General features: G+C 39.3%; 2 protein-coding genes across 4 annotated transcripts in view; one reads left to right on the forward strand and one right to left on the reverse strand.

The window, feature by feature from the left end:
• The window catches only part of LOC116728454 (poly(rC)-binding protein 4-like), a 43,165-nt gene extending 34,142 nt beyond the window's left edge, over nt 1-9,023 (forward strand). The window contains exons 10-14 of the mRNA XM_032576583.1: nt 1,110-1,151; nt 1,983-2,058; nt 2,510-2,559; nt 6,675-6,844; nt 8,092-9,023. Coding sequence (XP_032432474.1) covers nt 1,110-1,151; nt 1,983-2,058; nt 2,510-2,559; nt 6,675-6,844; nt 8,092-8,437 — 684 coding nt within the window. The 3' untranslated portion in view covers nt 8,438-9,023. The remainder of the gene's footprint in view (nt 1-1,109; nt 1,152-1,982; nt 2,059-2,509; nt 2,560-6,674; nt 6,845-8,091) is intronic.
• A 2,392-nt stretch (nt 9,024-11,415) lies between these two features.
• The window catches only part of LOC116728465 (dedicator of cytokinesis protein 3-like), a 54,528-nt gene continuing 39,860 nt past the window's right edge, over nt 11,416-26,083 (reverse strand). The window contains exons 38-54 of one of the 3 annotated variants that reach the window (XM_032576612.1): nt 23,324-23,472; nt 21,631-21,717; nt 21,274-21,378; nt 20,029-20,170; nt 19,604-19,770; nt 18,342-18,428; nt 18,080-18,259; nt 17,892-17,975; nt 17,690-17,806; nt 16,736-16,857; nt 16,001-16,136; nt 15,772-15,853; nt 15,172-15,287; nt 14,951-15,041; nt 14,730-14,852; nt 14,456-14,538; nt 11,416-14,147 (exon numbers count right to left, since the gene is read on the reverse strand). In XM_032576612.1, the coding sequence (XP_032432503.1) occupies nt 13,539-14,147; nt 14,456-14,538; nt 14,730-14,852; nt 14,951-15,041; nt 15,172-15,287; nt 15,772-15,853; nt 16,001-16,136; nt 16,736-16,857; nt 17,690-17,806; nt 17,892-17,975; nt 18,080-18,259; nt 18,342-18,428; nt 19,604-19,770; nt 20,029-20,170; nt 21,274-21,378; nt 21,631-21,717; nt 23,324-23,472 (2,480 nt within the window). In that variant the 3' untranslated portion in view covers nt 11,416-13,538. Of the gene's footprint in view, nt 14,148-14,455; nt 14,539-14,729; nt 14,853-14,950; nt 15,042-15,171; nt 15,288-15,771; nt 15,854-16,000; nt 16,137-16,735; nt 16,879-17,689; nt 17,807-17,891; nt 17,976-18,079; nt 18,260-18,341; nt 18,429-19,603; nt 19,771-20,028; nt 20,171-21,273; nt 21,379-21,630; nt 21,718-23,323; nt 23,473-26,083 lie in introns of all 3 variants that reach the window. The other 2 variants (XM_032576603.1, XM_032576594.1) reach the window with 2 other exon arrangements.

Consider the following 26,083-nt stretch of genomic DNA (forward strand, 5'->3'; position numbering starts at 1 on the left):
ACTGCAATTCAGTACACATATGATTTTGGTCCAGTTACATTAGGAGAACCAAGAGCAAAATATAAAGCAAAAGCTTGAGTCTCACTCCAGAAGAGTGGGATTTGGATATTGAACATGAATCAATTTCAAAGGTTTCTTTCTTCTATAATACATTGAAAATGCACACAGTAATCAATGAGACACTGTCAGCTTCACCAGGTTTGAAATATTTATGCTTTTGGATGTTTATTAATATACTGAACTCTTTATAGCTATAAGGACAGTTATGTTTGTGTAGCACGAAGCTCTGAAAAATGTAATAATCTCAATATTCTGTCCATTTGCCTGACATTGTGTTATCAGGCACACAGTTCGTTACAAATAACCATTTCCTTTATTTTAATATGGATTTCAGTAAAAGAGGTGGGGAAAAATTATTTATTACTTCAGATTAGGTAATTGGAGTTAAAGCATGGTGAAAAAAATACATTTGGATAGTTTTTTTCGACCCGTCTTTGCAATGATGGTACATCAATCACCACAGTGGATTATTATTATTATTGTGTGTAATATTTGACATTTAAGGTGCATTTATTTTATAACATAGCTGTAGTAGAACTGGATCAAAAGATCCAATAATATATTTTTTCAGTGCAACCATAAACCCATCATTGTTGGAATAAGCTCTAGACCCAGTATAGAAATGTCTCTATTCATATGTGTAGATTGTCCAGGAAAACAGAAAACTGCAGACAGAGCAGTTCTTAATAAAACTTTAATAAGCTATTTTTAATGCTGCTGGCAACACAACTCAGATACTATTGACCTCTATCATGGCAACAGCTCTGAAAAATACACAGAAAGGACATTTCCACACTGGGTCAAACCAAAGCTAACAATTGTGTCTGAATCAATCAATGAACACAAAAATGAATTTATACTTTAGATTTATCCGATGATTGTTTCTTTTTAGTGGAAATGCAGCCATCTGTTTCTTTTTCTGCTCTAAGTTATTTAGCTAAAACAGCTTGTATGCACAGAGAAGCACTTTCATTAGGAAGCTGCAAATTTATTGCCTGTGTGACGTTTTTAGTGCTATAATTTGACTGATGCAGAATTCTCTGTTACAGGCCTACACCTTGCAAAATCAATATGGCATTCCACATTCAGAGGTATGACTGCTTCTAGGAGAATTGTGATTTAACTAGACATGGGCCAGTTATGGTAACAAGTTATACAGAGGTTTTAAAATGTTGAGTTTCAAAACTGCTCCTATTGTCCTATCATTGCTGCATATTTAGGTCCTTTGACTAAGATTTTAGAGAAAGTACTGGAAGGCATGCTGTAGAGTACTGCAATGCTGACCCTCAATTCTCTGTTGGTGGTCAGCAAATTGAAGAAACTTAATCTCATACTACACTGCATTGTCCGCAATGTGATATCTATTCTTCTAATAATTATCTGACCACTAGAGGCCACTTCTAGATTACACATATTTAATTTCCAGATGGTCAGTTGATGTTTAAATATGAAACGTGAAAAAGCACATCCTGCCATCCTGTTCTGTCACAGCTGACCACTGAATTCCACACTCCTCATCCTAATGCATACACACTATTCAGAGTGCATCAAATGCAACACTTATAGATTAAAGACGTGACAGAACTTGATGTTCCACAAATTGTCCATTTCATCACATTTAGACCTGAATTGTTTTCAGTGTACTAGCAAACGTAGGAGGGCGGGGAAGAATGTGACAGCTGCTTCATAAGCAGTGTGTTATATAATCTCTGCAGCAGTAGGAATAATTGTTGCTACTCCCTTTTGAATCTATAGCTAATTAGATCATGTAATTCATGTTTTACAGGAACAATGAAAACATACTTTTAGCCAAGGAATCTAACTGTGAGAGTATCACAATGGCCCATGTCTAAATTTTATACAACCTGTTGAGTTTGTGGTTCACATGTCTCTGGTACAAGTTCTTCTTCTTTGTTTTCCAGCTGGCCAAGCTGCACCAGCTGTCCATGCAGCAAGGCCTGAGTCCCATTGCCCAGCCTGCCTCGACAATCATGCCTGGTATCTGTTATTAGTCAGGACTTCTCTTGATTGTGCTCCATTGCTCTGACACGTCCCCCACTGTAACCATATGTGGCTTTTTAACCTGCCCACAGTTATGGGAGGTAAAGGACGGCTGTTATTAGCCGAGCTGATTTGGAGCCTTGTCAGTTTGCCAGGAGGGGACAAGGCTTCGTAGCTATCTTGAACCCGACAGCCTGACTGAGAAAGTATTACGTGTAATGATATGTTCTGCAGTGTCAAAGAACTGGGGGGGGGGAATGGTGCCGTGTTAAACATGGTACCATTAAAATGGAAATGGCTGTATCTGCAAGTTTACCACTGATAAAGTTTTTTGCAGCACATCAGGGGTGGATTGTGCAGCTATGCAAACTAAGGGAGCTCAATTTTTATGTAAAACCTCTGATATGTTGGTTTTATTCTCTGAATGCTTATATATTCTCTCTCTCAGGTTTGGACTCAAACTCTCAAACATCTCAGGAGCTTCTTATTCCCAATGATGTAAGAGGAATCCACTTGTTTTTTTAAGTGTCGGTATTTCCACATCCAGTCCTCATCTCACATTCACACAGCTCTGCAGCAGGTGATGAGATGCAACCACGAAGATGCTGCAGTGTGACTTCAAAAGAGATAAAAGCAATGTGGGCAACTCACTAATTATCCCCTCATTACCCTAACCTCGGACTACGTCAAGGTTAAAAGGATTTTTGAGCCTATATGGATCCATTTTTGCATTGTTGTGCGGGCTGCACTTGCAGTGTCTTAGACTCACTCCCATGAGTGATCAGTAAAATCCTCTCATGTTTCCTGACCTACTTAGAAGCTGTCTGCTGTCAAAAGAGCCAATAAGAAAACAGAAAGAGAAAGATCCGTTCCCTCTTCACTTGCTCAGCCTCCGCTTGGGTTTGATGAGCAGACTCTCTGATCTCAGAGCAAAAATCACAATGAAATAATCAGTCGGGCGTTAGGCGTGGCTGCTTCGATGTCAGTTCTGCCGTTACATAGCTGCACCCTCCAAACAATAAGAGAAGTAAATACCGCAATGAATTCTATGAATATTTATCACTCATATCCTCAGAACAGCTGAAATGAAAAGCTGCAGAGTATGTTAAACAATATGGTCTGTGTTTATAGTGTCTTGCAAAAGTATTCCAAGCCACTGAGCTTTTTTCACATTTTATCACACTGAGCTCAAAAGTCGATGTATTCTATTGAGATTTTATGTGGTTGACCAACACAAAGTAGTGGATAATTGTGAATAGAACAGGAAAGGATTCATGGCTTTCATTATTTTTTACAAACAAATATCAAATATCTAGTGCATTTCATTCAGCATGCTGGAATCAGATATTAATCTTTTGGGGAATATCTCTAGCAGCTTGGTTTGCCAATTTTTCTTCCTTGGAAAATTGCTCTGTTTCAGTCAGATTGCATGGAGAGTGCCTGTGAACATTGATTCTCTACTGGATTTGGATCTAACATATGAATATGCTTTGATTTAAGTTATCCCATTGTAGCACTGACTGTACATTTGGTGTTGTTGTCCTGCTGAAAGGCAAACCTCCACTCCAGTCTCAAGTGTTTTCTAAACTCCAAACATTTTTCTTCCAACATTGTCTTACAGTTTTCCCCATCCATCCTCCCACCAACTGTGACACTTCCTTGTCTTTCATGAAGAAAAGCCTCCCCAGAACTTAATGCTGCCATTGTCTTATTTGAGGGTTTTGAGTAGATAGTGAGGGGGCAGGGATTTGTTTGCTGCAGGTATTCCAAAAAATAAGAAAAATATAAAAGCATTTGTCTGACCAGAGCTCTGTTCGCTCTGTCTTTCACTTTTGGCTTGTGGCAAACTAAGATGAAGACAGCTTTCTTTAAACCATGAGGTTCTTCTTGCCACTCTTCCGTAAAGAGTGGCAAGTGTGGTCTTTTAGACAGATTCTCCCACCTGAGCTGTGGCCTTGTACATCTCATCTAGAGTGACTGATTAAGGCTCTTCTTGCACAACCTGTCAGTTTGTGCAAGATAGATATCTATCTATCTATCTATCTATCTATCTATCTATCTATCTATCTATCTATCTATCTATCTATCTATCTAGATAGATAGATATGTAGATATATATCTATTTGTTGCTAGGTTTGCAGTCATGCTGCACTCCTTTCACTTTCAGATACTGGACTGAGCAATTCTCTGTTAGATGTTTAAAAATTGAACATTGGCTTATATCCTTACCCTGTTTTAAACTTCTCTAGAACATTATTCATGATTTGTCTGCAGTGATCCTTTTGTCTTCATGAAACTGTTTGTTTACTAATATTTTCCTTCGTGGAACACTTGGACTCTTTCTACTAAATATTTGACTTCTGTAGGTATCTCTACTGGATTTTATTTATGGGTACCATATTAGGGGCCTGAGTATGTGTGCAGCTTTGTCTTGCCCTATTGAATAAAGTCCTGTTGAAGATTGTGAGATAATGTAAAAAAATGTTAAAAAGTTTCAGGGCTATCAATACTTTTGCATGGCCCTGTGTTTACACTATTGTGTAGGTTTATGACATTATATAGCAGGAGCAATGACAAATCAGCAACGGACATAATTTACGCCAAAGACAGAAAAAGGAAATAAAAATAGAACCATTGTTTTCATTTTCTGGATAGTGTGTAGGATATACAGTAGCTAGATGCCTTAATCATTTCTAAATAACCAGCAGGTCCCTCGTTACCGCCTCCCATCCCCAAAGAAACCCCCACATACCGAACAACACAATGTACCAGAGGACCGAGGGAGTCCAGCGCGGTACGTGACAGGGACAGCTGTGAGCTCCAGCCATTGTTCCAGAAGAGAGGACTTACAGCCGTGACTGACCCTCCTCGGCCCGCCGTAAAATCCCCGCTCCCCCATCCTCCTCAGGGCCGCACAAACCCACTCTGTGATCGCACACTGAAGCCCTGAAGGAGGCTTACATGTGTGCACACACACACACATACACGCACACGCAGGCTCACAGATGCTCTCAGAAACTGCTTACACCCAGTCAGCATTGTGCTGCTGTGTCTCTGTGGAAGAGGGGAGATTTAGCAGGAAGAAAAATGGTTGCACCCGTCGCCACCCCATCCTTCTTTCTGTGTCCTTTTTAAATGAATGTCTCAGCAGGAACTCATCGATATATAGGCCACAAGTAGACCAGAGGCACCGTGCGGCGTCGCTTTTAACGAATGCAATCATCTGTGAAATCACACCTGCGTATATTTAGATTTTCTTTTTCTCAGGTTGTTCATAGAGAAATGATAACAGTATGAGGTCATGAACACCGAAGCAGGCAAGCTGATGACAGCTGTATGCTATTGATAGCCAGTAGAGATTGTTGCTCTCAGTTAGGAAGACGCTTTATCAGCTATATATGGTCTGTGGCGACCATTGTCTGTAGTGTGGCTCTTTGGGCTGGCTGCTCTCTATTCACCCCCCACCTGAATGAGCCAATAATAGCCAGGCAAAGTCGCTCTGACAGATTTTGGACCACGGCGCTTACTTGTCAGGAAAGAAATGAGAAATGCAGACAGAAGAAGTCCAGAGTTTGTGTGTTACACGTCAAGACAAAGTCAATTTTCAGTAAACATCAGCAGCTGTTAAACTTGCCACACACTCATCCTACAAGCATTTTATCACTGTCTGCCTCAGTTGCTGTATATTTGGCTACAACAACTCTGCTGCTTGCGCACCTGACACCTGCACTTGAGTTCATACGTAGCCGCTAACTCCTCTCCCGCTAAATATCCATTGTCACGAAACAGCCTGGGGTCCAGGTGGGGATGACTAAAGCAGAACAAAAGTAATAATGTTTTTTGGGACGCAAGAGAAGGTCTGGTCGTTGTCTCTTCTGCTTCCAGCAGAGAGAACGCTCAGGCCGACGGGAACAGGAACGTATGTTGTGCATTTGAGCTATTTTCCCATTATGTTTTTCCATTAGTGCAGAGATGCATCAAGCTAGTGTTTGTTTGGGAAGTGATTTGTTTGGGAAGCCGTCACCACTCTGAGGAATCAATAACCTTTTAGCTGCTCAGATTAATGAGAGGCAAATGTGCCTCATCCTGTCTCCTTTACCGTTATTACGCGGTAGCAATTAAGCCAGACCCCGGCAGGGTAGAAACGTGCATTTGACATTCATGATGGATGGCCAAACAACTATAGAGCAGCAACCTAACTGCAATATTTGAATTTGTCAGCATCAGATCAGCCAAACAGAACTCTGGGTTTTTCATGGCTCGCTGTTTTTGTTAACAGTAACTATGAGCATGTTTCAGTCAGAAAGTTTTGTTGCTGAAGTAATTCATCTATTTATAATTTGAATTTTTGCCCAACTTCTTGGCTACTTTGGTTTTTAAGATATTTGAAGATAAACACAGTCCAAAAGGATAGAGCATCCAATACGTCATATTTTACTCAAGTAAATAGTTATCCAAAAATTCATTGAACTTAAAGTAAAAACATATTTGATTTTTTTTAAAAAGCAGAAACAAGAGCCTCTTGGAATTGTCATAACTTTTCCCCCCTATACGGCGCCCCTGTGTAAGGTTATTATTAACCCTGCAAACTGATTGACCTTTAACCTCTGCAGCTGATTGGCTCAATCATCGGCCGTCAAGGAACCAAGATCAACGAGATCCGGCAGGTGTCAGGAGCTCAGATTAAAATTGGCAGCCAGCTGGATGGAACAAGCGACCGCCATGTCACCATCACAGGAACACCAGTCAGCATCAACCTGGCCCAGTACCTCATTACCTCCTGGTAAGACCCAGAGATACGAAAAAGTCATCTAATGAGTTGCCACAGGACGAGCACACTGGCTGGCTTGAGAGGGTCAGAAGTCATAAGTATTAATGAGGTGCCGCCTTCTGCTGCTCGTGATGTTGCGAAAGGCAACGAAGAAAACCTGAATTAGGTTGTGGTGACATATTTTTTGTAATGTAGTATTATATTTTAGAACATAGCTTCAAATCACACTCATTTTGAATTTTGCGCACAACACAAAATACTTGCAAACAGGATTTGTTTATTTAAGGAAAGTGAATAAAATGAGAAAAAATTACAAATGAAAACTTTTTTCGGTAACACTTTATTTGACGGGTTGTGAATAAAACTGTCATGACACCGTCATAAACATGATATAACACCTGTCATGAACATGAGTAAGTCTTCGTGAATATTTATGACTGTTGTCATAAAGTGTCATTCGGTAAATCATGACACTTTTGATACAAAGTTGACATTATTCAAAATGTCTTTGTTATGACAACTTGACATTAACCAAGAAATCATGATCTGACGTAAATTTGTTGTAAAAGTATTACTGATTAAACTTTAGCTTTAATAACATAAAGCTACATAATTTTTAAAGTTGTCATAACAAAGACATTTTGAATAATGTCAACTTTCTATAAAATGTGTCATGATTTACCGGATGACACTTTATGACAACAGTCATAAATATTCATGAAGACTTACTCATGTTCGTGACAGGTGTTATGTCATGCTTATGACGGTGTCATGGCAGTCTTATTCACAACCCGTCAAATAAAGTGTTACTCTCTCGTGGTGAGACATCAAATCAGACTAAATGTTTTAGTTAAGATTATTAAATGTAATTCTTTTTGCTAAATGCCAGAATAATGGACAAACGAGGAATGTTTTGATCTTTCTCATCACATTCACAAGGTCACATAGATTTTCTAGATTTTTGCGTGACAATACTGTAAACGTTATTAACTAGAATGAGTACAAATATGACATAACTTAGCTTTTATAAATGACTTTGCCCTGACAAAACTTTTGCTTTTGCTGGTTTAAGTTTATTTTTGTTAACAAAAACTGAGACGAAGCAGAATGCTATCTACTGCTAAGATACTGACTGAGAATGCCATCTATGCTGGAACCATAAAACATATCTGTTCTGCCTTTAAATGCAGAATAGTGATACAGTTCAATCCAGTAATCCATTTTCCTATCTTTATGTCTCTTTATTCTTACCGTCTCAGTTTAGAGACAGCCAAATCCACGGCCCAAGCAGCCACCATGGCCTCTCCAGTTGACCTCAACATGGCCTTCACCCAGCCCACCTCCCCCACCGCCTCTCCTGCACCCACTCTGGCCGCTGTCAGCACGCTGACCCCCACTCACATGCTGGGCACCCCATACGGTGCCGTGCCGCTCTCTGGCCTCCTGGGGATGAAATCCGTCCCCTTTCTGACTCTGTCTGGCCCCGCCCCCACTGTGGCCGCCACCGCGGCACCCACTCACACCACCCTTGCCGCCTACACCGCCAAGATCTCCTCAGCAAACTGCATCAAAAAGCCAGAGAGACAGAAGTTTGCTCCTTACTGACAAGAGTTGGCTGAAAGACAGCTGCAGTGCTCCTCCACAGAAAAAAAACGCCTGATGTAGCCATATCCACCTGAAGAGATCCTCCGGATTTTAACTCCATGATGCAGCAATGGAGAGCATTGGAGGATGTCATTAAAGGTTTATTTACAATTATAATTTGTCATTTTTCCGTGAATTTATGGACTGGTTTCATCATCGCCTCATTAGTGTTATTGATCATTTTGGGGAAAAGAAAAAAAAAAAAAACTCACCACAAGGACACGTGTTTAAAAGGTTTACATGTGCACCTCAAGTAAAAATATCAGCAAAGTATTTATCCTTCAATAAATTTGTAAATTGTAATCAGAATCAAATTACTGTCTACTGTTTGATGCTTTTATACAATGTCTGTTTGCCTCCAGAGGTTTTTAAAAAAAATTGTAAATGTCCCAGGGTGTCTTTTTTTTATATATATAATTTCTGCTCTGGTACTGTACTTTACTTCGGTGTTATGTCTGTTTTGTTGGATTTCACTTTGAACGTAAAACTTGGCTAATCTTTATTTATTAGTATTGTTTCATTTATTAAAAGTCTTTTTTTTCTGATACGTCAGGTGCATCTGTCTCCTAATTCATTCAAATAGGCGATCCTATTTCAGAATAAATGCAATAGAGTATATTTTAGGAAACAGAGGATGCAAGATCAGATTTGAGGTTGCTCAGTTTGTTGTTTTTGTTGACAAACACATGAGAGGGGCTTTTCATCATGGGGCTCGCATGCCCCTAACAATGACTGCAGAATAAACACCAAAACAGAAAATATCTCAGCCGCCATGATATTAATGTACGAATGCTCAGAATCCTCTTTTATGTGCAACTTGCTCTTCAGGTCCCTTAGGACAAAATATAGTCAGAGTCCAAGGCAGAGGAGTTTTCAAGCAAAAAAAAAAAAAGCACAATCCAAGACAGAGAAATGAGGGAGGGGGGGAACATTGCTGCTGTAAACATGAAGTATCTGCATGTGCTGCAGCAACATAATCCTCAGGAGAAGGAACTGGCTGCCTTTTATCCGAACTCTCCTTTCTTCTTTTTCTTCTTGTGCCTGCATCACAAATGTATGAAACACTGGGGTTACAATCCTTGCTTGACCAAAAAACACACATATCTTGGAAGATAACAAGTCCAACTGACAGGGTGTCAACAATGTTGGACAAAAAGAACAGTACATCATAATTCAAAACGTCAGTGAATAAATTAAGTTTCTATTACTAAGTGTTAAGGTTTTTCAGAAAACAGTTCCCTCCATACAATAGCTAATAAGGAGATACACTAACTCAAACACTAAAAGGGAACTACTTCTACAAGATTTTCCTTTCTGAAATGATGTGTTGTTTGGTTTCTTTTGTTGTGTGTCCTACTATTTTTAGGTTTTTCAGTTGTTTATTGGGCCTGCAATAAAACAATGATCCAAAAATTTAAACAGTGTGGCACAACTGCAAATCTAGCAAGACATGGCTGTCCACTTGAACTGACAGGTAAGGAGAGAATTAATCAGAGAAGCAGCCGAGGGGCTCGTGGCAACTCTGGACAAGCTACAGCAAGGCACAACTCAGGTGGGAGAATTTGTTAACATAGCAACTGTCAGTCAAATGCCAACTTTTGTTAGAGACATACAAAAATAAAGTCGTTGTTGAACAAATGATTTTCTTTGTCAGAATCCAGGGGACACAAACAATGTGGAAGAAGCTGCATGGGTCAGATGTGACCAAAATCTATTTTTTATTCTTCATCCAAAACTGACTGATGCAAACTTTATAATTTCTTTATAAATAAAAAGCCCCTTTTCTACCTGAAATCCTTGAATAAAGTTGAGTGCATTGCCTTCAGAAGTTGTCTCATTAATCAGCATTAATGGAAGATGGATGGAGCTAGGTCCAGGGAAATCTTTTAAGAAATCCTGTTACAGGTTTTTTAAAAAGTTTTCAGATTGGAATGAAGGTTCTAGAAGGACAACAATCCTAAACTAGACAGATCCAATGAAATTATTTTAATCAAATTTTAAAAACAAAACAACACACTTTTCAGATTACATTTTTTTTTGGAAGATGTTGAAAACAATTTGTAATTTTCATTCTACTTCCCAATTATGCTTTACCTTACATTGGTATATTTAGAACACAAATCAGGTATATTGAAGTTATGTTTTAGTGTATAAAAACATTGCCAGAATTTCAACGGGTTTGAATATTTTTCTAAGGCTCTACATTCATTGTCTCCATTGGTCACACAGCACATTTACATCATGAAGATCTATAATTGTGATGCTAACAGAGGTTTGTCAGATGAATACTCTGGGGTCTGTTTTGACATTTCACAAGAAGCACTTGTCATGTTTTAATTGTAACAGTGTTTCTGTAGCACACAGATTTTAATGTAAAAAAAATCTGATGAAAAAGCACTGTGGTGTAAAATTGGGCAACAAAGCACCTGCAGCAGTCCAAAAAAAGAAAAAAAAATTTTTGATTTCAGTTGTTTTAGATTATGTAAATTTGCTCTAAAATTGGCTCCTCTCCGTTTACGACTCAGTCACAAATCTTTTTTTTTATTTCTGCCTGGGAAAGCGCTGAAGACAGTACATACATGTCAAAATTTTTATCTGGTAGAAAAATTGTGTATTATGTGTGAGCGAAAAATATGCAGACTTAATGCTGAAAACTACCTGTTAACTAAAATTTTAATTTTCTAAATAAAATTTGTATCATTTATCAGACCTGAATGAGACTGAAGGAACCTTTTTACCTAAAATAACTTCACCTTTCAGCATTCCTGTGTGTTTACTGACTGTGAAATAACAGTTTAAATGCAGAATAAAAAACGCATGTCAAATCCGGGCTTGGCTGGCAGGATGGTACCAGCCAACCAACAACAAGCAGCGCCCTCTGCTGGCCACACACTGCGCCCTCCAAGCACAGCACAGAAGAAAGAGTATCGGAAAGCAGGTAGAGCTGATAAAAGATTGTCTTTAATGTTTGGCATTGTTAATGAATTCCATACCACAGCAGTTATGGGAGTAGGAAAACCACTTTTACAACCAAACACTTTTTGATCATGCTAACACCATATGTACAGGAAAGCACATTGAAAAGTGTATAAAGTATTTATATGAGAAGTATGGTGGAGACAGGCCACAGTCTAATGAATTTGTCCTTTCCCAAACACCGATTATAGATATTTATCAATTACATTGATCTCTTGAGTACATGTATATACACAAAACAACAATAAATCTTTTTTTTTAGGGCTTTTGCAATAAATCTCAAAAAAATATTTCACAATACTGCTGTATGTACAATAACAGAATGTACATTGAAAAATCCTATTTGAGTATCACTTCAGTCGCCTGTTATCCTCAAAGCCGCATTTAACTAGTAACCTCAAATCCATACAAACTACAGCAGCCTGTCTGATACCTTCTGTCAGTTCCTGTGATATGCACACACAACTGATGATCTCACATACAAAAATAGATCTTGTCTAGTCAGCTGACAACTTGATGTACACAAACACAAAGCATCCACCTGCAAAAATCAGCCAGGAAAACAAGGAATTAGTAAAATATTAGCTATATCCTTCCAACCAACAAAGGAACAAAAAACAGCGCAGTTTCTCCTACTTCACAAAAATAAAGCAAAAAAATAAATAAAAAAAGGAGCATTGCTCTCCACCTTGTTGATCTTCAGCCTACTCCCTCATCAGAGTCAAACAGCAGAAGGTGAATGAGAAAGAGCTTCAGGCAGGGCAGAAGTATCAGCACAACAAAACAAACAGCAATCTGAAACCATAGCAGAATGAAACCATAGAAAAACATCACTAGGTCGATATCTGCTCTGTTTTTGTTTTCTCCTTCAGCGAGAGGACAGAGTGAAAAAAAACATGGCTGTCGCTAAACGGTGAGAGGTCAGACTGCATTAGAGTGCACTTAAGGCAGGTAGGCGATTCCAACACCATCAGGAGAGACCCGATGGTGCCACAGCAGCTGTGCGGGTTCAAACCTCACCGCTGACCTGACGGCAAACGCAGAAGGAAAAAAGTGGAGAGGAAGGTTAGTGACTGGAGTCCAGCAGAGACGAGTGTTCTGGGGGGGGTGAAGAGGAGTCTTCCTCCTGTATTCGCCATGAACATGAAAGCCGACAGGCACGAGACGAGTTTGCCTCTGTCCTCCATTTTCCCAGCAGTCCCTCGTTCATCTGTAGATATCTTTGCCACGTACATAGGACTAACGAACTAACGAAGACTTAAGATAAGAACTGGACTTGAAGCACTTGAACAGAAAACTGGGATTTGCAGCTTGTGCGGTTACAAGAAGAACATCTCATCTGAATACATTCACATAGTTGTCCATACACGTGGTACGGATGGGAGATTGGTAGCTCATGTCCAAACGGAGAGCTGCAGGCTCAGTTTCAATAAGCTGAGATTTATGGGAGTCCAGCAGCAACACACATAGCGGCGCACCATCTGATATGATTCACTATTAAGGAGCACTTAACAGTGTTGTCTGAAAAAAACATAATGGGTTTAAGCCTTCGAAAACACTACAATGTAGCAAATTTATCAAAATAATTATTCATATCTATGAAGCGTTTAAACAACAGAAGTCAATCCACTGAGTAACAGTTTGTTTGCTGTGAAAACTGGCATGGAAAGCAAAATTAAGGTCGCTCAGAGCTAATACTGCACCGTGTTGGTTGCAATGTTCCACAAAAACCGTTGAATCATATAATTGTCAAATGAAAAAACATGCTCACAGACGAATTGTACAGCTGTGTACAATCAATATCAATTTTTGAACAGAGTACTTTTGTGTTATTGTTCTGCAGATTCTTCTTTGAATCCTGCCTAGGAGGCCATGTGGAGCGGCGAAGGTAGTTTGTGCCTCGGACTGCAGCTTGGTGGATTTTCACTCCTTCTCATCCCTTCATGTGCACTGGCGATAAAATACACGGTGATAGGGATCAACCCGGTACACACACATGCTTCACACGAAACGCTCTGGTACTGCAGTCATGGCTCAGTGCAGATGAAGAGATAAAGACAAGATCGCCCTGATTGGAGCCTCCCCCTCATTGGTTCTCCTCGTGCTCCTCACTGATGCACTGCTCCCAAGGATGTTTTCCTGGGTCCTCCCTGTGGCCGTGGGGGGAGTGGAAGATCCTGCGGGGCAGTGGGATGGGCTGAGGAGTTAGCTCCTCCTCGGGGATGCAGCCCTCTCTCAAGTAGGGTTTGGGCGGCACGGCTGGAGGCTGTGGCCTGCGGTAGGGGATGTGATGGGGAACGTGAGTGGGAACGTGGTGGTGCTGGGAGGGGCCATGGGAGTGGCTCTCAAGCCCAGGGTGGGAGTGCGGGTGACTGTGGGGGTGGCCGTGTGGGTGTGAAGCGGGGTTGCGGTAATGAAAAGGTCTAACGGGGTCAATGGAGTCAATTTCTGTGCCACCGTAGTGGATGTGAAGGTAGGGAGAAGGCATGTACTCATCAGGGGGGGACCACAGATGGCTGGGAAGTGGCTCCAAGGCGTCGTTCCTGATGGGACCAGGATCGGGATACTGGCCGCCGAAGTTACTCTCGCTGAGAGACGAAACACCGCTGCTGGCGCTGCCTGACAGCGTGGAGTTACTTCCACCTAAAGCTGACTGAGGGCTAGTGGGGGAGCCGGGGATAGGGTGGAGAGGAGACTGGGAAGACAAAAAAGCAGCAGCTGTCAGGAGTGAGGTTCTGCATAGCAAAAATTACTAGCAATTTTTGGCTTCTAGACTTTTCCAGACACAAATATATACATTTTTCCTTCTCTCTATCAGACACTAGACATCCTTCTTTCAATCAAACACGCTGGAGGGTGAAAAGAGCCAGACACACTATGGAGCAGGTGAAACGTACAAATAAAAAATATAAGAAAAAGAATCTGTCACTGTGAATCTACTACAATCTTCAACCAAAAACATTACTGGATGTATTTAAATTCTGAAGCAAAAGTCGCTGATACCTTTCGGAGAGATCGAACTGGCAAAGCCGGAGGAGGATCAGTGTTTTGGTGGTGAAATGCATCACAGTGCATCATGAAATGTCCTGGAAATAAAAACAAATATATGAATTTAGGAAGAAATCACGTTGATGTGAAGAAAAAAAAGAAATTTATGAGCATTTCTAAAGTCAATAAGGTCTGTATTTGCTGGCAGCCATCATAGCACACAGAATATTCAATCCCAACTGAAAACGAGACGTTAAAAACTAAATTCTGAGATTCAGTGAGACGGTACCTGATGGGAAGGATCTGGGAGGAACAGGGGGCATGATCACTCCTCCAGTAGAAGCCGGGACATAGTTCATCTGCTCCCGGTTCTCTCCATCCAGACTCCAGTTGCTGGAAGCATTGGAAAACACTGGAGGAAGAACCACATCAAGGCCTCACATGAAAGAAAATACACACACCACCAGCAACTCAGCTATGCTGTAAGATTTCGCTTTGTTTTTGACTTACCTTTCTCTGGTAGATTCATGTGAGGATCAGCACAAGGCTTACAGGGGCTAACTTGCTGAAGTAAGGCACGCTGCATGTGGTTATTCTGTTGCTAAGATGAGAAATTAAAAGAGAGAAAAAAAACATATATATTCTTTTCTGTTGCATCAGAAAGTCAAGAGGATCTCACAGGCAGTGTTGTAACGCATTATGTTTTTCAGGGTAGCGTTGATCGTCCATACCTGTCCATTCTCTGCCACGTTGTAATACATCGAGTTGTTGGCCCTCTCACGGTGAGATGGCAGAAGCATCATCACTTCTCGGTTGTGTTTGGACTTATCGGGCAGAGACGGAGAGCCTACACAGAAAATTATTTTTAAAAAAGTGTTAATCAACATCTCTCTACTAAAACAGAACAAATTACCCTGTTAATTACTCATTAACCCACATTGTTAATGAGTTATAAACATATGGATTAAATCTATGCTGAACTATTGTTATTTTGTATATTTAAAAGCAGTGGGCATTTTTTATATGGGCAATATGCCTCACTGTCCAATAGGAACATGCAAAAAGTTAGACAGCCTTGATGTAAATAAAGACTTTTCTATTGATTAATAAAGGTACAGATAATTTTCAACATGTGATTTTAATGAAATTGAAATTTTAATTGATATTCCTACAGCAATTATTAGTAGAGAGGGTCTCGAGGGGGTGAGTGTGTGTCCAAGATCCTACTCATGCCACAAACGTCACCAATTTAAAGAAATATTAGAAGTTTGGTGAACAGATCTGTGAGTGAATAATTTTCTTGCATGAACTTCTGGATTTATGCCTCTCACCTCTGGCACTTGATGGAGCGGAGTTTATAATCTGGGAGGAGTTGGAGCGGATTGAACTCAAACTAGAAGACGACGGGCTCGGCTGAAAAAAAGTTATGTTCTAAAGATTAAAAAACTGAACTGTAAAGTGAGAAAACAATAGACAGTTTATGTGCATTTCTAAGCCACATATAGATGAGAAATTATGGGTAATTCCACACACAATCTCAATGAGATTAAGAAGTCTTACCTGCATGTGCATGGACTCCTCTGGGTGCTCCCCCATCAGGCCGTCAGTCATGATGACCAGGTTTCCTGCCTCACTCGATGTGTGAGACGACAGGGAGGAGGATGAGTGACGGATCGAGCCTTGCAAATTCAGAGGGCTGCAGGACCAACATGTTGTTTGAGAACATAAAAATGACATTTACTGTAAATTTTGCTTTTCTTCAGAGGTCCCCAACATTTTAAGCTTCATTGAATTCACTGGTTTATAAAAGTTTGAAAAATTTAGGTATGAAAACTATTAATCCCACATTCACAATTAGTTCAATGTTAATTTGGCCTCCTTTTGAAGGTTGAATTATTTGTGGTAATGAAATCTTATATTGTGTTTAATCTTAGCCTTAATAGGCAGGTATTTACAAACAATAACCAAGACTAAAATCTATTTGCTATTATTCCCTGATAACCAAATGGTGCTCCAACTTGGTATTCTTTCTATATTACAAATTTAGCTGATACTTGTCTTTGGCGTGTATTAATAATTATTTATAGTTGAACCAATCCCTTCAACATGTAACCCAGTTGAAGTGGAAAAATACTTGTAAACATCGTTTGCTCTGGGATCAATTCTTAGATTAATAGCTTAGAAAATGGGTAGATAGAAACAATTTAAAAAGCCAGACCACACCTAGAAGTGTCGATCCCAGATTAAAATTAGCGATGCAGCGCAAATTAAAGGATGAAAGTTTGAGTGACTGACCTGTGTCTGTGCATCAGCCGGACGCTCTCAGGGCTCATGTGGTTGTGCGAGGAGAGGATACCTCTGGGAGAATTGACCCCTGGGCAGCCTGCAGGGCCGAATCGATCCATGCCGGGCACACACTGCTGGGAGCCAATCACATACTACTCTGAATATTTACACTGCTCACACAAGCAATGAGCACAAACATGCTGGATCGAGGGAAAAGCATAATATTTATATGAAAAGATGTCTGTGTGCCAGCAGGAACCCCCAACTGAACACAGAATGTTGACAGAGTGAAAGTCCTTTTACATTTTCTCATGCTTCAACCACAAACTTCAATGCCTTGAAGTTTTTGATGTATATACAAAAGCACGTGGCAGAAAACTAAAAGTGCACAACAAATCACCCTCGCATTGAAACATGGTGGTGGCAGCATCGTGATGTGTTAATGTTTTACTTCAGCATGAATGGGGAAGTTGGCAAGAGCTGATGGGAAAATTAATAGAACTAAATACATGACATCCTGAAAAAAGCTGAATGTTTGAATGGCCCAGTCAAAGTTCAAACTTAAACCCAAGTAAAACCTGACAACTACAAATGTTCTCCATCTACTTTAACTGAGCATACCCTATTTTGCAAGACAAACAATTTGATCTCTTGCTGTGCAAAGCTTATAGAAATATGCCTCAAAAGATGTGGGGCTTCACATGTAGAGAAAGATATTATATAGATAGTATTTACTCAAGAAGGCTGAAAACATACATATGCCACACTTTTCAGTTTTTCTTGGTAAACAATTTTGAGAGTCAGATATCATTTTGTTCCCTGTTCACATTTTTAATAAATACATTGAAGTTTGTGATTGTAACAAAACAAAATGTGGAAAAGTTTAAAAGTCTTTTTTCTTTTTCTTTTTTTTTTTTTACAAAGTATGTTAAGTATATTTAAAAAAGAAAAATGAAAACTCACATGGTGTAAACCTGTCCTCATCATGTGGAACTGGTCCACAAGCTTTTTGTGCAGAGGACGCATTTCTGGATGCACCAGTTTCTCATGAACTGCCAGCCCCACTCCAAGAATATGCACCTGACATCAGAAAAGAAAAGAAAACAAGATGTTTCTATTTCCAAAGCATTCTTAAATCTACTAAAGTATTTAAATTGAATCTGACCTGCTCCTGCATGAGATCCTTCAGATGCGTGATTCTCTCTGTGTCTTCGGGGTGACTGCTGATGTAGTCTTTATCGAAGAAGGCCTTTTGCAGAAAATCAAACAAAAGATAAAGATTTCTCACAGCAACAACTCAACACTCCTCACTTTCTCACTTGCTTCCCCTTCGTCTCTGCCCTGAAGCTCTACCTCCTGATATCTGGCGATGCCGCCGTTCACAGCAGCATCTATGACGCCGTTGAGACACATGCTGAGCGGGTTGATGTTGCCGTGATGCTGCCTGTGTTGGTATTGGCTGATCAAAGTCCGCAGCTCCTGGGTCTTATTCTCCACAACATAAATGGCATTCTCGAGTGGGCTCACCTCCACCTGAAAACACAGATAAAGCCGATGTTAAAGCTGCTTACATGTCTGAACGAAGCGATGTGTTACACGTTTGATATGAGCCCACCAGTTCTCTCCTCTCCACCTCTGCCCAGCGGGCGATCCCAGGGAGAGGACGAGCCAGAATCAGGGTTGTTCTCTCAATCCACAGACTCTGTTGAACATGCAGATAAAAAGCTACGGTTATTCTAACGGCATCGTCTAATATTAGTTGAACCCAGTGGGCATCTGACTGTGTTTTGCAGATAAAAAAAAACCTGGCAGGCAGAAACACAGTTGTAGACTGGTGACCTACATGCTTAACACTTTGTGCGGTTTGATTTTAAATCTGGGTTACTGTGTCACACAAAACTACAATATTATGCATAAGCAAGTCTCTGAAGTGCCCCAGGCTGTTTTTGTTTTTTACATTTCATCTGTAGTAAACACTATTTACAGTTTTGAAAGAACTAAGATTCTAGCTATATTTTACAGATTAAATGTTTCTACAGATGTGTGTGAAATCCGCTAATGCCACTCTTCATCTCTGAACCAAAATCAGTGTCCAAAGGCTGTGAAAAGTTCTAGTCTTTAATTTCACAAGCAAACTGACTCATTTATTTGATAATGTAACAACTTCAAACTAGGTTTTGCTAGATGAAGTATTGTTTCATTGAAGTTTTAATTGAACATCTATAAGTCCTGCACCCTTTACGGCCCTGTTGTGAATCATGGTCCCAAGCCAATTGATTGTACAGTTTTACAACTGTACTCTATAATTATACAACATATAGAGGAATGTGATTAAATGACTGAATTTTAAAGGCAAAAATTGGATTGGCTAGGTTATTTGTTAGATTATGATTGGATATTAATTGTGCCTGTTTGTCTTGTAATGTTAAATGATGTTTGTTGTGAATTGACACTGCTTAAGTAAACTGAATCCAATTAGATGCTACAGAAATTAGGTTTGTCCAGAATAATCAAAACAATTTTGCATTTGAACTCTATTTTAATGAAGACGTCTTTATTTTTTAAATACTGAATAAAAAAACATCCAACACAGTTCACCTCCAAAACTGCATATCTTAAATGCTTGTTAATATAGTGGCTTAACTGAAAAACAGGGATAAACTAAGTGAAGAAGAAAAAAAAAAAGCTGGTGGCTTCCGCTGTGGCCACCAGGGGGCATTACACCAACCTAAATCAATTGAGACGTTTATCACTGCTGCTTTAATTACCTGCTGTTTCAACACTTGGATCCATTTCAAGTGTTAAAAGGCTACACCTGGACTATTACTCTTTTGAGTAAAGGCTGAGTTGAGCTGAGAGTGTCAATCCTGTTCATACCCTGAACTCATTCTCCCGGTCCTTAGGCCCCTTGTGGAAAGGCCTGTCATAGTGGAAGCGGCTGACATTGTTTATGCGGTAGAAACTCTTGATCCTCTCAGGCACACGCTCCAGCTGAGGCACATCAGAGATGTCTGAAACTGGAGTCACTGCGTAGATCTGCAAGTCTAGGGAAGCCACATGTCAAGGAAGAGACAGACGAGTCAAATGTTGGTACATGTTCACAGAGGGGGAAGAGAAGGAGGGGGATGGAGGGGAAATGCTTTTACTGCCTGACTTGGAAAGAACAATGACAGATTGAGGTTTAGTTGGGGTTTTTTTATTTAATATGCAACATTTTTCAGTCATCATTAACTTGTTCTATTAATACAAAACATCTTTATCTCTGAGTGGCGGCACCAGCAGCAGGAAAGTTATAAGGATACACTGGGCGTCGCTCTGCAGGATGGTGTCATCAGGCTGGTTTGTGTGCTGCATTGCAATGGCTTGTGGAAATTCTCCCAGCATCCTTTGCTGGAAATCCTCGAGCCGTTCGTAGTCGTAACCACGGCAGACAAACTCCTTATTCTGCAGAAAAAAGCAGGGAAGTGTTCAAACCTCACTGTACCTCTCACTCAGTTTAAAATCTGTAGCACAAGCCTGCTGGATCTGAAAATAACTTAACCTCATCTTCTTTTACCGTTTCAGCACCAACAGCACAAGCTGCAGTGATGGTAATACTCACAATTCCAGTTTTTTACTATGAAAAGAAAAACAGCCAAAAGACTCCACTGTGATTCACAGGGTGTGAAAGAATCTGGATATGATTTAATTTTTAAAGCTTAATATTAATATTACATTAGCATAATATAATATATTTTACACTAAGGTTGTAGTTTTAAAATGAAAATCCTTTTCTCTAGAGCAGTTAAGAAGAAGCTATTAATGACTGTATGCATCAAATTTAAAACAATAACTTTTTTCCAATCCTCCAATGAAGTGGCTGCAGCCAAACCCCAACCATAAACATCAACAACTTTATTTACAAAGCACATAAACACCAGCCACAGCTGAAAAAAAGTGCTGAACATGAGAGATAGATAAAAGAAAACATTAAAAGAAAATGACAAAGCTTAACACTCAACAATAAAAATTACTATAAAAAACAAAAACGTTCCAAACATAATAAAACAAAGCTTTATTTTTATCAAAATAAAGTAAACTCTAGTCTCATTTGAGTTGAAGGCAAATAAGTAAAATATATTTTGACGAGTTTTAAAACTGGACAGTGAAAGGACCTGTCAAATTTATAAGCATTCTTTAACTTAGGGGTCTCGATGTCGAAGGTCTTGATCTGTCAAAGCTTCCACTGGGAATGACCAGAAGAAGCTGGTCAGCAGAACCAAGTGACCGAGTGAGAGCATAGCAGTGGAAAAACTCTATGAAATAAGGCGGGGCGAGGTTGTTTAAGACCTTAAAAACAAACAGTAGGATTTTCTTTTATGTGTTTCTGCTAAAATACGCACAGCAGCATTTTGTACCGGCGGCAGACAAGTTTAACATTACATTTAAACAAGTTGCAATCCATCTTTTCTACACAAGAAATGTCCACTATCCCAATAGTTACATGTGGGAATAACAGACATGGTCTCCTGCCGTGATGCAGATTTCCGATCACTGCAGTCTCTTACCCGGAGGAAGAAAGGAAACTTCCTCCCATAGAAGCCCATCTTAAAGAACTCCGGCTCGATCCTCTGCTGTTCGATGATGTTGTCATAATATGCTGCCTCCATTTTCTGTGACACAAAGACAAACAAGCAGCGGAGCCATGATGAATAATAATTTAATCACACACTTTACTGAATCCTCTGCGCTTCCAGAGGAGCGTGGGCGTGCTCAGGTAATTGGGACGTTGTGTTTGCACTTCACACCCCACAACAGAGCATCACAGTGACAGAGGGAGCTGAAAATCTTTCCTTTACAGCATCACAGAGAATTCTTGTTTGATGGCAGCAGCAGAAATGCGTTGCGTGCGGCACTTTACCTACCCGTATCCAGCTGAGACTCTGATAATCATATAAAGTCTCATACTGGAAAGCCAGCTCCCGGCAGAGAGAGATCCCATATTCCCAGCACTGTAGACATATAAAAGAGATGATGGTAGAATGAGAAATGAATCTAAAATTTTAGTTTGCATTAGCCAAAAACCACCATTAAAATGATCAATTTTGTTAATATATTTGTCTATTGCGTGTAAGGATTGAGGAAGATGGTTTTGATCGTACAGAAGCGTTTACTCGAGTAAAATTTCTGGATACTCCACCCATTGTTAGGAGCTTGACTGAATGAAGAACAAAGATGTTTTAACTGGCAATCTAAGAAACATCTTTGTTCATGGCAAAAGAGGTCATCTTATTAGGAGGGAAGTAATTAGACTTTTGTATTCTAAAATTGTAAATTAACCTCCATTGGGGTTGGCTGTGGATGGTGTATTTTCACAAAAATACCAGAACCAATGATATCTTGGTGTTTTAACTCTGTACTCTCCATAATTTCATCAAATAGCAGTTTCTAATTTGTACCACGGGAAAGCAGCAGGGTTAATTTCCAAATCTTTACATTCCTTCTGGTACCAACTTGCCAGGTGCTTTTTAACCACCAATTGGGCTATTTTTATCCAGAAAAAAAGTTTAACACTCACTGCTTGAGGAGGTTCTATATTTTTTTTCCTTCATATATAGCAATAACTGCAGGAGAAAGCAATAAATTAATGAAAGATGACGGTTTTATTTCTTTTCAGCTGCTACCTTTGTCCACTGGGCATTTTCCTCTGCAGAGCATACGGGCCGGTCAACTAATTTAATTTTTCGGATGAACACCGGCCAGGGAGGAGAGATTTGGGAAAGAAAATTACATTTGAACTGATTGCTCTTCCTCAGTATGAAGCACTGGATTTGTGCAAAACTTTTACATGAGTTATTTATATAGCTCCCTACAAAATATACAAATACATCAGAAATTAGCTCCGTATCGACCTGTTAAAGCATTAAAATCAAACATTAAGTAGTTGTTTATATGATTAGATATTTGTAAGTTTCATACTAAGAAATTTAACTTACTTTAAAAGATTCTTTAACTTGTGTAAACTATGCAATTCTGCAGCATATAATCCACTAAGAAATGTTGTTTTAGTAACATGTAAACCCTTTGCAAATGATTAAATGATTAAGGAAGAAGAATGAAAAAGTTAATAAGTGATTAATTAATCAGCTGCACGTTCATGATGAAAATTTAACAACCCTTCAACAACAGAGACAAAGAATCTTAAACAGAAATGGTATAAGGAACAAGGGTTCTCAAGTCCATTCCTTGAGACTTACCAGCCTGCAATCCCTGCTCCAATACACCTGAGTCAGATAGCTGAATTCCCTCAGCAGCAGTAATTCAGCTCTGCAAAGTTCTGCTAACAAGTAGTTCATTTGATTCAGGTGCTGGAGAAGTTGCAGGATGATAACTCTCAAAGATTGGACTGAGCCACCCCTGAGTTTCAACCTTCTCCTTTCTGTTTAACCACACAAATCAAGTTTTATTTTGAAAAAGATAAAATTTATTTCACCGCAATTTTTCCCTTTCCTCACAAAAAGAGACAGTAAAATGACTCAGACTGAAAAGTAATTAAATCAATAGGAAATGTAAGATATAAAAGATACAGCTGTAAAAAGCAAAACAAAATTCACTTGCCTTTCCCTTGTTGAAGTAGTGGAGGATTTTACGACTCAGGTTTTCTTTGCGTTGCCACTCGCTCTGACAGGGGTAGTGGAGAAAATCCCTCAGAGACCGGTCCTCCCACTGCAGCAGCTCCCAGTACAGCAGCAGAGTGAACGCTGCCTCTGTTAACAAATAACAAATGAACAAATACATAACAATGCTTCATATAGCAAAGTAACATGAAGAGATGATCTCTTTTAGAGTCTAAGCCTTAAAGAGAAGCAGAAATGTATAATTAGCATTTATTTCAGGAACAGATGGCGTATGACATGAAACACAGTCAGTGGCAAAAATACACAAGATGGCCTGAGCATCGTGACTGTATGCTGGCAAGACGGTAACTAGAGGTGGAAAGAACATTACGGATGTTTAAATCCTTCATTTCCAGGCTCAGAAAGTTGTTAAAATGTTAAAAATGTTTCAAAACACAAAACAAAATCAGACTTTTTTTTTTTTAAATGGTCATTTAAACTTGCATTAGCACACAAGATCTCAATAACCACTTCTTCCAAGACTGGAGATTTTCTGTAGAGTTCCAAAGGTCCAATTAAAATATTTTACCATTTATTTTACAAACCTTTGTTACATTTCTTTATGTGTCATGTAGCAGTGCACTAAATGCACATTATTTGTGTCTTAAAAGCTTCTTTTTGCTTCTATGAACACCCAACATGAAGAAACCAGTACATTGAAATCAGAAAGATTCAATGATAATATGCAAACTTTAGCCTGAAAAGCTCTGATATGAACCAAGAACATTCATGCTTTAAACAAAACAACAGTAAAAACAACCGTAACACTGTACATCTGTGCTGCCAGATCTTGGTTAACATTCCTCTATGCACACACTAAGGGCTTGAAAGATGAAACTAGACATAATTTGGTGTCTCTAAAAATAAACATTTGCCCCCTTTACTTGTAGGAAATATCTGAATGAACCAATCAAGGCACACAATTGAAGCTTTCCCTTCTGTCGCCCGGGTGGGAGGAGGTCTGTTCAGCTGTTTCAACACAATAGAACCGCTTGTGCTTAAATTAGAACCGAAGGTCTATTTTTAATCTAAGAACGTGAGTGCCTACTCTGTAGATCAGCATCTCATAGAAAAAAAAAAAAAAAACGACCACCAACATTTTCTATTCTGGTGAATTACATGATTAAATGCCATCTGTTCGAAAGAGTTTCCATTCAAAATGTTTTGCTAGAATTAGCTTTAAATTGGTCGCGTGGTGTCAAGTTGATTAAGAGCCCTCATGTGTTAGTTCAGAGAGAGAGACTGTGATCCGCCTTTGTCATTGGTTCAATGCATAAAATACGCAGTCATAAAAAATATAACTTACTATAAATAATCCAGTGCTGTTGTGTTACAAGCCTGGAATGTATTTTGTTAGCCACCCTCCATGACACACACCGTTCACTTAAGGGAATAGCTTCCATCCCCCACCATTGTGTCTCTTACTGTTCGCCATGTGGCTTACTTCTGGCTGTGTTTGTGCCCTGGACCCCTTGATGTGTGTTTCAAGCAGTGACACGGAAAAAGAAAATCAGGCCCAGTCATGAGGAAAACTGCATGAGTGTCATTTAGTGTGTTGACACATCAAGTAAGGCACCCTGGAACAGCTTTAGAGATGCAAGGTAAAAGCACACGCCATTAGAGTGAAGTTGAGAAGTGCAGATTGCAGCAAAATCAAGTCAGCAGAGCCACAATTAACACATGCAAAAGAGAGGAGGAAGAGCAACATCTCTGGTAGGAATGGAGCAATCAGAATTTTGTGGTTGGTTCTGGTAAGAATTGACCTGCCAACATGAATTTCAGCTGATTAAAGATAAAAGGATTCACAACTTCTTTCTTAGCCTTTCTTATCCGGTGAGGAGTCATGGGTTTTTATATCAGAACAAATAGGCTGTTATGCCATTTGTGTGAGAGAGAGTTTGCCGTACAAACAGGAGTTTAGTCATTTTTTTAAAAATCAATATCCTACAGTCCAAAAAAATCAAACAAAATAACAAAACTTATAACAGTTAGTCAATGTTTGTGCTCTAAATGTTACGACAGATTACAAAATAGTAACAGGTAAAATAAATATATTGGTCGCTATACTGGTATTTGCAAATGTTTAACTTACTTGAACGTCTGACATCTGATTCACTGTTATTTTGTGAACTGGGATCAGAAAAGCTTTATCTAATTTCTTCAAGGAATTTGCTTTTTTACATTCAATCTGACATTTCCAACAGGCTCCCATCATTTCCCTGATTGAATATACTATGTTCAGTCCTCCCTGTTATCTGCTGAAAGTCTTGCTCTCTCTTGATATGAGCCTATTGAATTTTCAACACGTAGGAGATAGTATTTGTTTTTTTAATAGCTTTTATAAATCTATGATTTTACTTTCAAATATCTCAATAATGTTAAAAATAAGTAACTTTGAGGGTATTTCACATGGCAATTTCCAGATCAAAAGCATTACGTCTGTAATGCTTGGGTATGGTGAATTCAATAATTGGAAAAAGGTGGGATTTTCCAAATTGCTGGACACTGGTCTGGGCCAGTCAATCTGATTACCAGCAGATTCTTTTTAATCTTTATCATTTGAGATGCCCGCCTTTTAACGGCACCCTTTGCAACTGTGAAGCACAAATTTATTTAATTGTAGTAGAGAAAAAATATATAAACTACACTGTTTATAGTTAATTACTATTCTTTGCATATAAATGTGCTAATCTCTGAAAAT

The sequence above is a fragment of the Xiphophorus hellerii genome, chromosome 1, assembly GCF_003331165.1.
Source record: "Xiphophorus hellerii strain 12219 chromosome 1, Xiphophorus_hellerii-4.1, whole genome shotgun sequence".
NCBI classification, from domain to species: domain Eukaryota; kingdom Metazoa; phylum Chordata; class Actinopteri; order Cyprinodontiformes; family Poeciliidae; genus Xiphophorus; species Xiphophorus hellerii.